The sequence below is a fragment of the Leucoraja erinacea genome, chromosome 2 (assembly GCF_028641065.1).
Source record: "Leucoraja erinacea ecotype New England chromosome 2, Leri_hhj_1, whole genome shotgun sequence".
NCBI classification, from domain to species: domain Eukaryota; kingdom Metazoa; phylum Chordata; class Chondrichthyes; order Rajiformes; family Rajidae; genus Leucoraja; species Leucoraja erinaceus.
The window spans coordinates 110,844,912-110,859,051 of NC_073378.1; the positions used below are offsets into that span (position 1 = coordinate 110,844,912).

Genomic DNA, 14,140 nt, shown 5'->3' on the forward strand with positions numbered 1-14,140 from the left:
TTCCCAAGATCTTGCCACAGTGAGCAAAGTAGGGCCTCTGAACCATATGAAATGTCCAGTGTGATGGAGCCATATTGGGACATCAATGGCCAGAGAATGGCCAAGATTCAGGAGAATGGGTGTAACATGGTTGGGAAGAGGGGAACGAGAAGAGGAGAGCAAGAGTTTGAATTAGATCTTTAACTTAAAGTAATTATTTCACCACTATCCGGCTGTATAAAATGGATTTATGTTGTGATTGTGTAGGTTTTGGTAGAGCTGCTGCCCAACAGGGCCAGAGACCTGGGTTTGATCCTGACCGGGTGCTTTCTGTATGTGGAGCTTGCACGTTCTCCCTGTGATAGCACAGGTTTCCTTCGGGTGCTCCTGTTTCATGTCTGTACATGTCTGTAGGAGGACAAACCTACAAACCACATGTGGTTTGTATGTTAATTGGCCCTCATAAGTTCCCCCATGTGCATGGAATGGAAGAGAAAGTGGGATAGCATTGAACTAGTATGAACGAGTGATCGTTGGTCGGTGTGGACTCAGTGGGCCTAATGGCCTGCTTCTATGCTGTATCGCTGAACTCAACTGAAGCAGGGTCCCAATCTGATAGCGAGTCTGAGGAAGGGACCTGACCCGAAACGTCACCTATCCATGTTCTCCAGAGATGTTCCCAGACCCATATCCCAAAGACGTGCGGGTTTGACGGTTAATTTAACCTCTGTAACTTGTCCCTGGTGTGCAGGGAATGGATACGAAACTGGGGTAACATAGACCTAGTGTGCGACTGGGCGATCAACAGTCACCGTGAGTTTACAGTTCATGTTGCCTCGGCAAGGACACTAGTATAATCAAGGACTCTTCTCCCCTCTCCCATTAGGCAGGAGGTAGAGAAGGTTGGAAATGCGCAGCTCCAGATTCAGGGACAGTTTCTTCCCAGCTGTTATCAGGCAACTGAACCTTTCTATCAACAACTGGAGAACAGTCATGAGCGACTATCTACTTCATTGGAGACCCTCAAACTGTCTTTAATTGGACTTTACAGGACTTAATCTTGCACTAAACGTTATTCCCTTTATCATATCTATACACCGTGGACGGCTTGATTGTAATCCTCTTTCCGCACGCAACAGAAACCTTTCGCTGTACCTCGGTACACGTGACAATAAACAGGGGCCACAGTTTAAGAATAAGGGGTAGGCCATTTCGAACTGAGATGAGGAAAATCTTTATCACACAGAGTTGTGAATTTGTAGAATTCTCTGCCTCAGAAGGCAGTGGAGGCTGATTCAGGCATTCAAAAGAGAGTTAGATGGAGCTCTTAGAGCTAGCGGAATCAATTGCTATGGGAAGAAGGCAGGAATGGGGTACTGATTGTGGATGATCACCCATGATCACATTGAATGGCGGTGCTGGCTCGAAGGGCTGAATGGCCTCCTCCTGCACCTATTGTCTATGTATCTATGTATGAACTAAATCTTAGTAAAAATCTAAACTAAATTTGTTACCATGCTATATCTTGTTCGGTAACTAAAATAATTCTTGGTTTAGAAAACAATGGCTAACGTTTCAAATGTTTTTAAAGGAAGGTTCTTTCCAAGTGCACACAGTCTTGTTGACCTGAATTGTGTTTTCATTTCTCTTTCAGCTGATAGTTGAAAAGACCACTGACTACCCTTCCACTGAGTATTCTCTGGTGGAAGATGTTGCTCTGCACTTTACTTGTTTGATGGACAGACTGAACGAGCAGCGCCTATTCCAGCCAGACCTGTGCGACGTTGACATTGTCCTGGTGCGGCAGAAGAACACTTTCCCCGCCCACAAAGGGGTGCTTGCGGCCTACAGCCAGTTCTTTCACTCCCTCTTCACGCAAAACAAGCAGCTTCAGCGCGTCGAACTCTCGCTGGAGGCGCTGACCTCGCAAGGGTTCCAGCAGATCCTGAACTTCATCTACACGTCCAAGCTGCTGGTAAATGCCTGCAACGTGCAGGATGTTCTGAATGCCGCCGCCGTCCTGCAGATGAATGACATTGCCACGTCCTTGTCAAGAGTTGATAGACAGCCGGTCCTTGAACCTGACGACGGTGGTGAGCGACATGTCAAAGCAGGAGAGCCACGGCAATCCTCTCGGCTCTCAGTTCTACCGCGAGATCAAGCAGGAGGTGGACTCGCATCACAAGATCTACGCCAGGGAGGGCAACAACCCCTACTCGGTGCGGGTAGAGGACAACACTGGGAAGCAGCACTCGCAGCTACAGCAGAAGCAGCAGTATTACAAGGAGGAGAACGACAGCCAGGCAGTGTGCAAGATGGAGGGCGACGGCGATCTGGACTCGGACTCGGACAGCCGCAGCTCATACAACCGTGAGCAGATCATCGTCGAGGTCAACCTCAACAACCAGACCCTGAACGTCTCCAAGGGCAATGAAGGCATGTCCTCGCCTTTGGAGACAACGGCCGTGCTGGGGAGGTGCCCCGAGGAGGACGAGGAGGAGGACGAAGATGAGGAGGACGAGGAAGAGGAGGAGGAGGAGGAAGAAGATGAGGAAGATGAGGACGAAGATGCCGACGTTGGGGACGAGGAAGAAGATGAGGAGGACATCAGCGAGGAAGAGGAGGACGCGGAGGAGAGCGAAGAAGACGGGAACAACGACGACAATAATCCCGCAACTACTGAGGTCAAGACTGAGAGCGGCCAAACTACCAGGAGGACAGCAAGAGCTTCAACTGCCTCCAAGGCGCCGCCTCCTGTGGCCTCCAGCAGGTCGCGGAGACGGGCCAAGCAAGAAGTGACCACTCGAGGCAGGAAGAGAAAGAAGGACTCCGATAGCACGAATCAGAAGGTGAAAATTGAGGAGAAACAGAACTACCCCTGCAAAAAGTGCCCCCGGGTCTTCAATAACCGTTGGTACTTAGAAAAGCACATGAATGTCACACACAGCCGAATGCAGATCTGTGACAAGTGTGGCAAGAGATTTGTACTGGAGAGTGAACTGTCACTGCATCACCAGACTGACTGTGAGAAAAGTATTCAGGTATGTCACTGGTTTTCATTGTTGAAATCTCTCGCAGTCACTGAATAATGCCACATCACCCTGCTTGAAAGTTAACTCATCTGTTTATTGCACTTTACACATCTGAGACCAATATGGTGCTTGATTCGGGAATCTCGTCTCTCATGTGCAGGAGGGTAATATATTGCTATAAGCAGATGCAAGGAACTGCAGACACCGGTTTACAAAAAAAGGCACAAAATGTTGGAGGAACCGGCTGGTCAGACAGCATCTCTGGCAAACATGGACAGGTAATCTTTCGGGTCAGGACGCTTCTTCAGACTCAAGGCTTTGTCTTTTATTTTACTGCTCAAAGAAATTGGCAGCTGAATTTGCACTTTTTATTCCTGCTGGCTGCCATTAGGGCTCTATGCTGAATTTTCATGTTGTTTTAAACAAAAACACATCCGGTACTAAAGTGTTTAAGAAGGAACTGCAGATGCTGGAAAATTGAAGGTACACAAAAATGCTGCAGAAACTCAGCTGGTGCAACAGCATCTATGGAGCGAAGGAAATAAAGTGCTTGAATAACTCAGCAGGTCAGGCAATGTCTCTGGAGGACACAGATAGGTGACGTTTTGGGTCTTTAAGACTTAGAGATGCAGTGCAGAAACAGGCCCTTCGGCCCTCTTGAGTCCACGCTGACCAGCGATCACCCCTTACATTAGCACTATCCTACACATTAGGGACAATTCACAAACCTGTACATCTTTGGAGTGTGGGAGGAAACTGGAGCACCCAGAGAAAACCCATAGGGCCACAGAGAGAACGTACAAAAGCTGTGCAAACAGCACACATTGTCAGGATCAAACCCGGGTCTCTGGAGCTGTAAGGCAGTAACTCTACCGCTGCACCACTGTGCCACCCCTAAACCGAGTCTGAAAAAAGGTCCTGACCTGAAGCGTCACCTATCCATGTCCTCCACAAATGTACAGATGCTGCCCGACCCGCTGAGTCACTCCAGAAGTTTTTTTTGTAAACCAACATCTGTAATTCCTTGTTCCTTCATCTTCATATTGCTATTATGTCCCTTGGAAGTGCTAACTGCCGTGATGATTTTTGTTAACATTTTGTTTGTTCGTGGTATCTAAAAAGTGTAATATTTCTTTATTTGTAACCCTGTATTTTGATCAAGTTCTTATGAAACTAGTAATCGCGGAACAAAATGTCATTGACAATAGACATTAATACTTCAACTGACCACTGAATGCTCTAATTTTGAGATTGAGAAGAGTGTAGGAGGTTATAGTACAAGATGGAGGCCAGCACATGAATGGGAACTTATTCTGAAGATAGACACAAAGTGCTGGAGTATGGATCAGGCAGCATCTTTGGAGAAAAGTAATGGGTGATATTTTGGGTCGGAACCCTTATTTATTTTGTCTCTGAAGAAGGGTCTCAACCTGAAACGTCTTCTGCCCATTCCCTCCGCAGATGCTGCCTGACCTACTGAGTTCCTCCCGCACATTGTGTTTTGTGCAAGATTCCAGCATCTGCAGCTCCGTGTGTCTCAGAGGAATTTATTATCCATGGGGTTGGAATTCGCCGTGCTTTTTTCCACCTGAAACATGTTACCTTGTTCATACATTGGATTATATGTGAAATCACATGACCTACCTTGGTTCCAGGTCCACTGAGAGCTGTGTGGAAATCGATCTCAGTTTTGTAAATTTCAATGGATCCTTTCTTTACAGCCTTCTAGGAGGGAGAGAGATTATGGGCGACACAGTAATGTTGCTGCTTTACAGGGCAAGGGACCCGGGTTCGATCCTGACCAAGGTTGCTATCTGTATGGAGTTTGCACGTTCTCCCTGTGATTGAGTACTGTTGGGGGGGTGGGGGGGCAGCCTACCTGGGGGTAGCGACAGCGTCTGGGCCTCCGGCACAGAGACCGGCCCTGTTGCTCAGAAGGGTAGGGAAAGAAGAGGAGGGCAATAGTAATAGGGGACTCTAGTTAGGGGGTCAGATAGGCGATTCTGTGGACGCAGTCGGGAGACCCGGATGGTAGTTTGCCTCCCTGCAGTTAGGAAGAGAGTTAAGGAGAAGGGCCGCAAAAGTAACAATCTCAGGATTACTGCCTGTGCCACTCGACAGTGAGAGTAGGAATGGAGTGAGGTGGAGGATAAATGCGTGGCTGAGGAACTGGTGCAGAGGGCAGGGATTCAAGTTTCTGGATCATTGGGTACAGAATCTTTATGTCCCTGTTCGGTTGAAAGGAAAGAGTAATAATTGGAAAGAGCCATGGTTTTCAAGGGAAATTGGACACGGTTTGGAAAAAGTGAGAGATCTACAATAAATATAGGCGATATAGAGTAAATGAGGGGCTTGAGGAATGTAAAGAATGTAAAAAGAATCTTAAGAAATAAATTAGAAAAGCTAAAAGAAGATATGAGGTCGCTTTGGCAACTAGGGTGAAAGTAAATCCAAAGGGTTTCTACAGCTATATTAATAGCAAAAGGATAACGAAGGTTAAATTGGTCCATTAGAGAGTCAGAGTGGACGGCTATGTGCAGCGTCAAAAGAGATGGGGGAGATATTGAACAATTTATTTTCTTCGGTATTCACCAAGGAGAAGGATATTGAATTATGTGAGGTAAGGGAAACAAGTAGGGTAGCTATTGAAACTATGAGGATCAAAGAAGAACAAGTACTGACACTTTTGAAAAATATAAAAGTGGATAAGTCTCCAGGTCCCGACAGGATATTCCCTAGGACATTGAGGGAAGTTAGTGTAGAAATGGCAGGGGCTATTACAGAAATATTTCAAATGTCATTAGAAACAGGAATGGTGCCGGAGGATTAGCGTACTGTGCATGTTGTTCCATTGTTTAAAAAGGGTTCTAAGAGTAAACCTAGCAATTATAGACCTATTAGTTTGACGTCAGTGGTCAGCAAATTAATGGAAAGGATACTTAGGGATAATATATATATAATCATCTAGATAAACAGGGTCTGATTAGGAACAGTCAACATGGATTTGTGCCTGGAAGGTCATGTTTGACTAATCTTCTTGAATTTTTTGAAGAGGTTACTAGGGAAATTGATGAGGGTAAAGTGGTGGATGTTGTCTATATGGACTTCAGTAAGGCCTTTGCCAAGGTTCCACATGGAAGATTGGTTAAGAAGGTTCAATTGTTGGGTATTAATAGTGGAGTAGTAGTAGCAAGATGGATTCAACAGTAGCTGAATGGGAAATACCAGAGAGTTATGGTGGATAACTGTTTGTCAGGTTGGAGGCCGGTGCCTAGTAGGGTGCCTCAGGGATCTGTGTTGGGTCCACTGTTGTTTGTCATATACATCAATGATCGGGATGATGGTGTGGTAAATTGGATTAGTAAATATGCAGATGATACTAAGATAGGGGGTGTTGTGGATAATGAAGTAGATTTTCAAAGTCTACAGAGAGATTTAGGCCATTTGGAAGAGTGGGCTGAAAGATGGCAGATGGAGTTTAATGCTGATAAGTGTGAGGTGCTACATCTTGGCAGGACAAATCAAAATAGGATGTACATGGTAAATGATAGCGAATTGAGGAATGCAGTAGAACAGAGGGATCTAGGAATAACTGTGCATAGTTCCCTGAAGGTGGAATCTCATGTAGATAGGGTGGTAAAGAAAGCTTTTGGTGTGCAGGCCTTTATAAATCAGAGCATTGAGTATAGAAGTTGGGATGTAATGTTAAAATTGTACAGGGCATTGGTGAGGCCAATTCTGGAATATGGTGTACAATTTTGGTCGCCAAATTATAGGAAAGATGTCATCAAAATAGAGAGAGTACAGAGGAGATTTACTAGAATGTTGCCTGGGTTTCAGCACCTAAGTTACAGGGAAAGATTGAACAAGATAGGTCTTTATTCTTTGCAGTGCAGAAGGTTAAGGGGGACTTGATAGAGGTCTTTAAAATGATGAGAGGGATAGACAGAGTTGACGTGGCTAAGCTTTTCCCATTGAGAGTAGGGAAGATTCAAACAAGAGGACATGATTTGAGAATTAAGGGACAAAAGTTTAGGGATAACATGAGGGGGAACATCTTTAGTCAGAGAGTGGTAGCTGTGTGGAATGAGCTTCCAGTGGAAGTGGTGGAGGCAGGTTTGATTTTATAATTTAAAAATAAATTGGATAGGTATATGGATGGGAAAGGAATGGAGGATTATGGTCTGAGTGCAGGTAGATGGAACTAGGTGAGAGTAAGTGTTCGGCACGGACTAGAAGGGCCGAGATGGCCTGTTTCCGTGCTGTAATTGTTATATGGTTACATGGTTTATATGATTGCGCAGTGCACAGTGAAATGAGTTTCTTACATACATTCCAGTGCAGTATTCCCATACCTAAGCACGTCCTCATCCTTAATTAGCAAATTATACAGAAATAGTCTCCTGATCCCGCATGGCACCATGTTTTGGCACCATTTTCAAAATCGAGTCTGCAGTCAAAAGGAATAGGAGTAGATTTATGCCCATCGTCTACTCCACCATTCAATCATGGCTGATCTATCTCTCCCTCCTAACCCCATTCTCCTGCTTTCTCCTCATAACCTTTGACACCTGTACTAATCAAGAATCTATCTCTGCCTTAAAAATATCCACTGACTTGGCCACCACAGCCTTCCACAGCCTTCTGGCAAAGAATTCCACAGAATCACCACCCTCTGATTAAAAACATTTCTCCTCATCTCCTTCGTAAAAGAATCTGAGGCTATGACCACTAGTCCTAGACTTTCCCAATAGTGGAAACATCTTCTCCACATCCACCTACCCAAGGCTTTCACTATTCTGAATATTTCAATGAGGTCCCCTCTCATTCATCTAAACTCCAGCGAGTACAGGTCCAGTGCCGCCAAACATTCATCATAGGTTAACCCACTCATTCCCGGAGTCATTTTTGTAAACCTCCTCTGGACCCCCTGCAGAACCAGTACTTCCTTCCTCTGATATGGTACCCAAAATTGCACACAATATTCCAACATTACATCCCTGTTTTGTTTTTTTATACTAGCCCTCTTGAATTAAATGTTAACATTGAGTTTACTTTCTTTTCTACCGATTTGACTTGTAGATTAACTTTTTGGGAATCCTGCACCAGCACTCACAAGCCCCTTTGTACCCCCGACTTCTGGATTCTCTCCCCATTTAGAAAATAGTCTACATTCTAGTTCTTATGAGCGGTGCTTATGAGAGGTGTCGGCCTCCAGCTCCCACCCCCCTTGGATGCGATGTCCCTCTCCCCACCCGTCCACCTTTGACCCCCGGGGGGAGCCTCCTGCAGCCAACCTTGAGGGCGCAGTTGGTCAGACCCCGGTTCCCATTCCTATCGGCCTTGCTCCTCATCGGTTGTCGTCACTGGCCCCATCCTCCTGGTCTCTGGTCTTCAGGGGATGAGCAAGGGGTGGCTCAGCGCCTCTTTAGGCAGCGGTCTGCCAGGTATTGCATTCAGCCACGTGGGACGAGCACGGGCCAGCTTGGCGGCTCTCTCCCCCTGCAGGCCGCGGTCCGCCGACTGATGGCCGGCTCACTCCCTACAGGTCGAGGTGAGCTGGGAGCTTCTGGAAACTGTTTGCAGCAGTTTATCTGTGTGCCGACCCAAAAACTTGCATTGCATTTCATTAGCCATCTTCCATGTTTCGCGTTTCCATTTCCAAATAGTTGCTGCATTGAACAATGTGGGCCTGAGCCAGTTTTTTTTTATCTGGAGACACAGGAGACCGTGTGTACTGGAATTTTGAGCAAAAACACACTGCTGAAGGAATCCAGCATCTGGGGAGGGAAATGGACAGATGATATTTCTGGTCAGGACCCTTCTTGTGTCTGTAGAAGGGTCCTGACCCGCTGCCGTCTGTCTATTTCCCTCCATACTTCCTTCAGCAGTGTGTTTTTGCTCAAAGTTCCTCAAGCATTTAGCTTTTGCTCAGCTTTTTTTAATTTGCCGTGGCATCATTAAACATTCCAGTGTTAGTGAAATAATAATAATAATAAGAGTGGCTTAGCAGGCAGCGCTATCCTTCAGAGCCCTAACAACTTGGCTTCTGTCCTGTAGACACAGATTACAGATGCTGGAATCCAGAGCAAACAGCTGGAGGAACTTGGCATGTCAAGACCCATCTGTAAAGGCAAGGGGATAGTCTATGTTTCCAGTCGAGGCTCTTTAACCCATGGAGTTTAGTTTAGTTTGGAGACAGAAACAGGCCCTTTTTGCCCACTGGGTCTGCACCAACCACTAGTTTTATCCTACACACTAGAGACCATTTTTACAGAAGCCAGTTAACCTACAGACTTGTATGTCTTTGAAATTTGAGAGGAAACAGGAGCACCCGGCGAAAACCCACAGAGAGAATGTACAAATTCCTTACAGAGAACACCTGTTGTCAGGATCAAACCCAGGTCTCTGGTGCTGTAAGGCAGCAACTCTACCACTGTACCGCTAGCAATTTCCTCCAGCAATTTTTTTTTCATTTCTGGCTGTGTGTGTGTGTGTGTGTGTGTGTGTGTGTGTGTGTGTGTGTGTGTGTGTGTGTGTGTGTCTGTGGTGCAGGTAATAACGAGTTATACAGACAGTTACACGCAACAGGATAACAGTGAAACTCGTACGACCACTAGAGTGGGGAGCAGCGGAGAGAGTGGGAATGCAAGGGTTACTTGAAGTTCGAGAAATCAAATTCATACTGCTGGGTTGTAAGCTTCCCAAGCAAAATATGAGGTGCTGTTCCTCCAATTTGGGTTTGGCCTCATGGTTGTTGGTAGCATAATTGGTTTACTCTTACTAGTAGGCAGGTTATCCCTACTGTTGGTGACTGGCAGAATCAGGGTTGAGTTAATAGGCATGTGAGAGAGAATAGGTTACAGGAAAATAAATGGCAGAATGGGATTGAGAGCTTCCATAGACTAGACAGGCCAAATGGTCTTCCCTGTGACATCAGAAAATGTGAAAAAAATAAAGTGAGAATTAATTCCGTGAATAGTTTGTTATTATTGCAAAGTTCTACAAAACACTATCGAAACTGTGAACTATGAACTGACTTGGTTGCACTGAGGACTTTGGGCTGCTTTTCATCTCTTAACCATTGTCACAGTGGTAGAGCCACTGCCTCATTGTACCAGTGACCTGGATTTGATCCTCACCTTGGGTGCTGTCTGTATGGAGTCTGTATGTTCTCCCTGTGGATGCGTGGGTTTCCTTCTGGTGCTCTGGTTTCCTCCCACATCCCAAAGACGTGCAGGTTTGTAGGTTAATTGGCCTTTGTAAATTACTCCCTTTTGTGAAGAGAGTGTAGAACTAGTGATCGATGGTCGACGTAGACTCGGTGGGCTGAAGCATCTGTTTCCATGCTGTACATCTAAACTAGCCTAAATAAACTAAAACATGTTCATCAACCCCACCTCACCTGTATCTGCCTATCAGTTGGCAGGCTTTGCCCAACCCTGTCTGCTTTTCAGCTTTCTTCCCCCCCCCCGATGACAATCGGTCTGAAAAAGGGTCCCAGCTCGAAACGTCACCTACCCATGTCCTCCAGAAATGCTGCCTGACCTGCTGAGTTATTCCAGCACTTTGTGTTTTGCTCAAGATTCCAGCATCTGCAGTTCCTTGTCTCACCATTGAAAATATTGCTGTTTATCATTATTCATTTTAGTATTTCAAAAAAATCTTCACCCATTTAACCTCTTTGTTGCATATAATTGTGTCATCTTTCAACAAGTATGTATATCTCTACCACTGTTTAATTTTAGAGGTATTACTCATCTTGGCATCGTTGCCTTATTTTTTATATAATTAAGAAAGAAATGCAATCAAAGCATTTAATTTAACTGGGGCGGAACGGTTGAGCAGCGGTTGAGTTGCTGCCTTACAACACGAGAGACCTGGGTTTGTTCCTGACTACAGGTGCTGTCTGTACGGAGTTTGTAAGTTCTCCCCCTGACCACATGGGTTTTCTTCGGGTGCTCTGGTTTCCTCCCACATTCCAAAGACGTACTGGTTTGTAGATTAGTCAGTAGATTTGCTGATTGGTGTATTGCAATACACTGCTCACAACGACAAGGAATTTGTTATCCTGAATGTGTATACACCCTATGAATGCCATCAGAAAAAGGATGAATATTTAAATAGGCTTGCTTTCATCTATTCCTTTATTCAAAACAATAATTATTCTAGATTATATGTCATTGGGGATATGAATGCAGATATCTCAGATAGGAACTCATTATTTGCCAATCATATGGCTCAGTTCTGCCAAGATAATTTATTATTGTCAAACAAAGCGCTTTTACCTACAGGTAGTTATACTTATATTAGTGAGGCACACTACGTCACGGCTGGACCACTGTATTAGTACAGCTGATGCACATGGGGTGTATGAGCATTTTGTATGGGGCAGCAATGACTGATCATATACCTGTTGCTATGACAATAAATGTTGAACACACCTACCTAAGGTATCCAGAGATAGAAATAGCTTTAACACAGAAAAACTGGACTGGTCAACCCTCACAAAGGAAGACATCTTAGCCTATTATGCCTATACAGATAAATCCTTAAGCAATATTCATCTACCTAAAGATGCAATAATATGTAATAATGTTAATTGTAAGAATATGAAGCATATGAGAGATATCTGCTCCATGTGTAATGATATAGTAAGCGCCTTATATGTAGGCAGTAAGCCCTACTGCAAGCATAAAAATAAGACACATAACATCAGACCTGGCTGAAATAAGTATGTAGCTGAGTATCATACTGAAGCCCGTGAAGCCACCAAATCATGGGCTATGGCAGGTAGACCCAGACAGGGGCCTGTGTTTGAGCACAAGAAGCTCACTAATGCAAGGTATAAGTATGCTATCCGCTTCATGGGTAAAAATGAGCAAGCTATGAGGGCTGATTCCATGGCTAAGAAGCTGCTAAGTACCAATGCTACTGATTTTTGGAAAGAAGTGAGAGCTCTTAACAGTTGCAAAACATCTCTACCATGTACTGTAGATGGAATCTCCGGAACAGCTAATATCGCGGAGTTATGGCGACAACATTATAGCACTTTATTCAACTGTGTCCACGGTGATTTGTATAGGGAGGACAATATTGAGAGTAATGACTCGATTGCGATTGTGTCACATGAGGTGTATCATGCCATGAACAAGCTGTCCAACAACAAAGCAAGTGGCTTGGATCATAATTCTGCTGTACATCTTAAGTATGCGAGTATGAGGATAGCTCCTCTCCTAGCTATTTGTTTTACTGGCTTTATGATTCATGGCTTGTTACCAGACTCAATGTTGTCTGTCCTGTTAGTGCCGGTTATTAAGGACAAAGCTGGTAAAGTAGGCAGCCTAAATAATTACAGGCCCATAGCTTTAGCCAACATATTGTGAAAAGTCTTAGAAAGTGTTCTGCTGGATAGAGTAAATGAGTTTGTTGATGCCACAGATAACCAGTTTGGTTTTAAAACTAAACATGCACTGACATGCATATATGCCCTAAAGGAAATTGTAAACAAATATAGAGGCAAAAACTCTTCAATTCTTACGTGCTTTATTGATGCTTCCAAAGCCTTTGATCGTGTTAATCACAGAAAGCTGTTTGTTAAAATGAGTCAAAGAGGGGTACCTAAATACATTGTGAGAATTAGGCTTACTTGTATGCCCACCAGACTATGCAAATAAAATGGGGCAATAGGGTCTCAGCCCCATTTGGGGTTAGCAGTGCTGTTAGACAAGGGGGAATTTTGTACCCAGTCCTTTTTAATATTTATATTAATGATCTGTCCAAACAATTGAAAGTCTGGAATACAGGATTCGTCACCTATGGTCAGTCATGACTGAGGGGGGCCTACTAATACTGGGTGCATGATTGGTAATATTCTAGTGAACCATATTATGTATGCAGATGATCTTGTGGTCTTTGGTCCATCTAGCGCTGGTCTTCAGCAGCTCCTTACTATATGTTCTGTGTATGTGTGCAACATGATATTAAATATACTGCTTGTAAGTGTGTTGTTATGATCTGTAGAACCAAAGAGGTTAAATGTCTAAAATTTCCTGATTTTAAATTGTCTGACAATAATCTTAGTGTCTGTAATCAGGTAAAATATCTTGGGCATTTTATAACAGAACAAATGACAGATGATGAGGATATTTATAGGCAACGATGTATGCTGTATGTACAGGCGAATATTCTCTTGCGTAAGTTTGGTGCATGTACAGATGTGGTGAAGATGTCGCTGTTTAGAGCATATTGCACACCACTCTATACTGCACACCTGTGGTCGAATTACGCTAAGACAAGTTTGCAGAGACTAAAGGTGGCCTATAATTATGCCATGAGAACACTGCTAAGGAAACCTAGATGGTGTAGTGCTAGTAACACGTTTGTGGCTGCAGGAGTCAGTACTTTAAAAGCTATCCTAAGAAATCATATGTATAAATTAATTTGCAGGATAAATGACACTAAAAATGTAATTATCGTGGCCTTGTCAAACATAAGGTTTAGCACTACACGCTACAAATCCCAGTTATGGAGACACTGGTATCGCTGTCTCGTTGCAGGACACTGATCTTTCTTTTTTTATTCTGGATTTTAAATCATGTTTTTGAAAAAAAAAAATTAATATATAATTTATGATATACTAAGATTTTATATGTATTTTACGATGTTTTTATATGCAATGTATTTTTATGTAATGTTGTCCCTTGTCTGGATCTTGAGTCCAAAATAAAGTTTATTATTATTATTATTAAATGGCTTTGGTAAAAATAGTAAATTGTCCCTCATGTGTTAGTGTACGGGGATTACTGGTCAGCACCGTCTCGGTGGGCCAAAGGGCTTGTTTCCGCGCTATATTACTAAAACTAAACATTTGCATTCTCTGCATTTTGCACATTGCCATAAGGCTTCATGAGGCTTTCAGATCTGTTTCACAGTGAATGGCACACTCTGTCTGACATGTGCTCATTGTATGGACTTGCACTATTGACCTTCTCTGGCCTTCCCCTGGGTTTGGTCTTTTACTTCGCTCAGTTGCCAGGATCGAGTACAGAGGTCAGCAGAGTTAAATATAGCATCGTGTGAGTTCCTGCATTGACCTCCCATCTCATGCTGTGACTACCTACATGCCG

The 14,140-nt window shown here is 44.0% G+C and overlaps 1 protein-coding gene across 1 annotated transcript in view; it reads left to right on the forward strand.

The window, feature by feature from the left end:
• The window catches only part of zbtb47b (zinc finger and BTB domain containing 47b), a 166,270-nt gene that overhangs the window by 71,710 nt on the left and 80,420 nt on the right, over positions 1–14,140 (forward strand). The window contains 2 exon segments of the mRNA XM_055663495.1: positions 1,634–2,026; positions 2,028–3,020. Coding sequence (XP_055519470.1) covers positions 1,634–2,026; positions 2,028–3,020 — 1,386 coding nt within the window.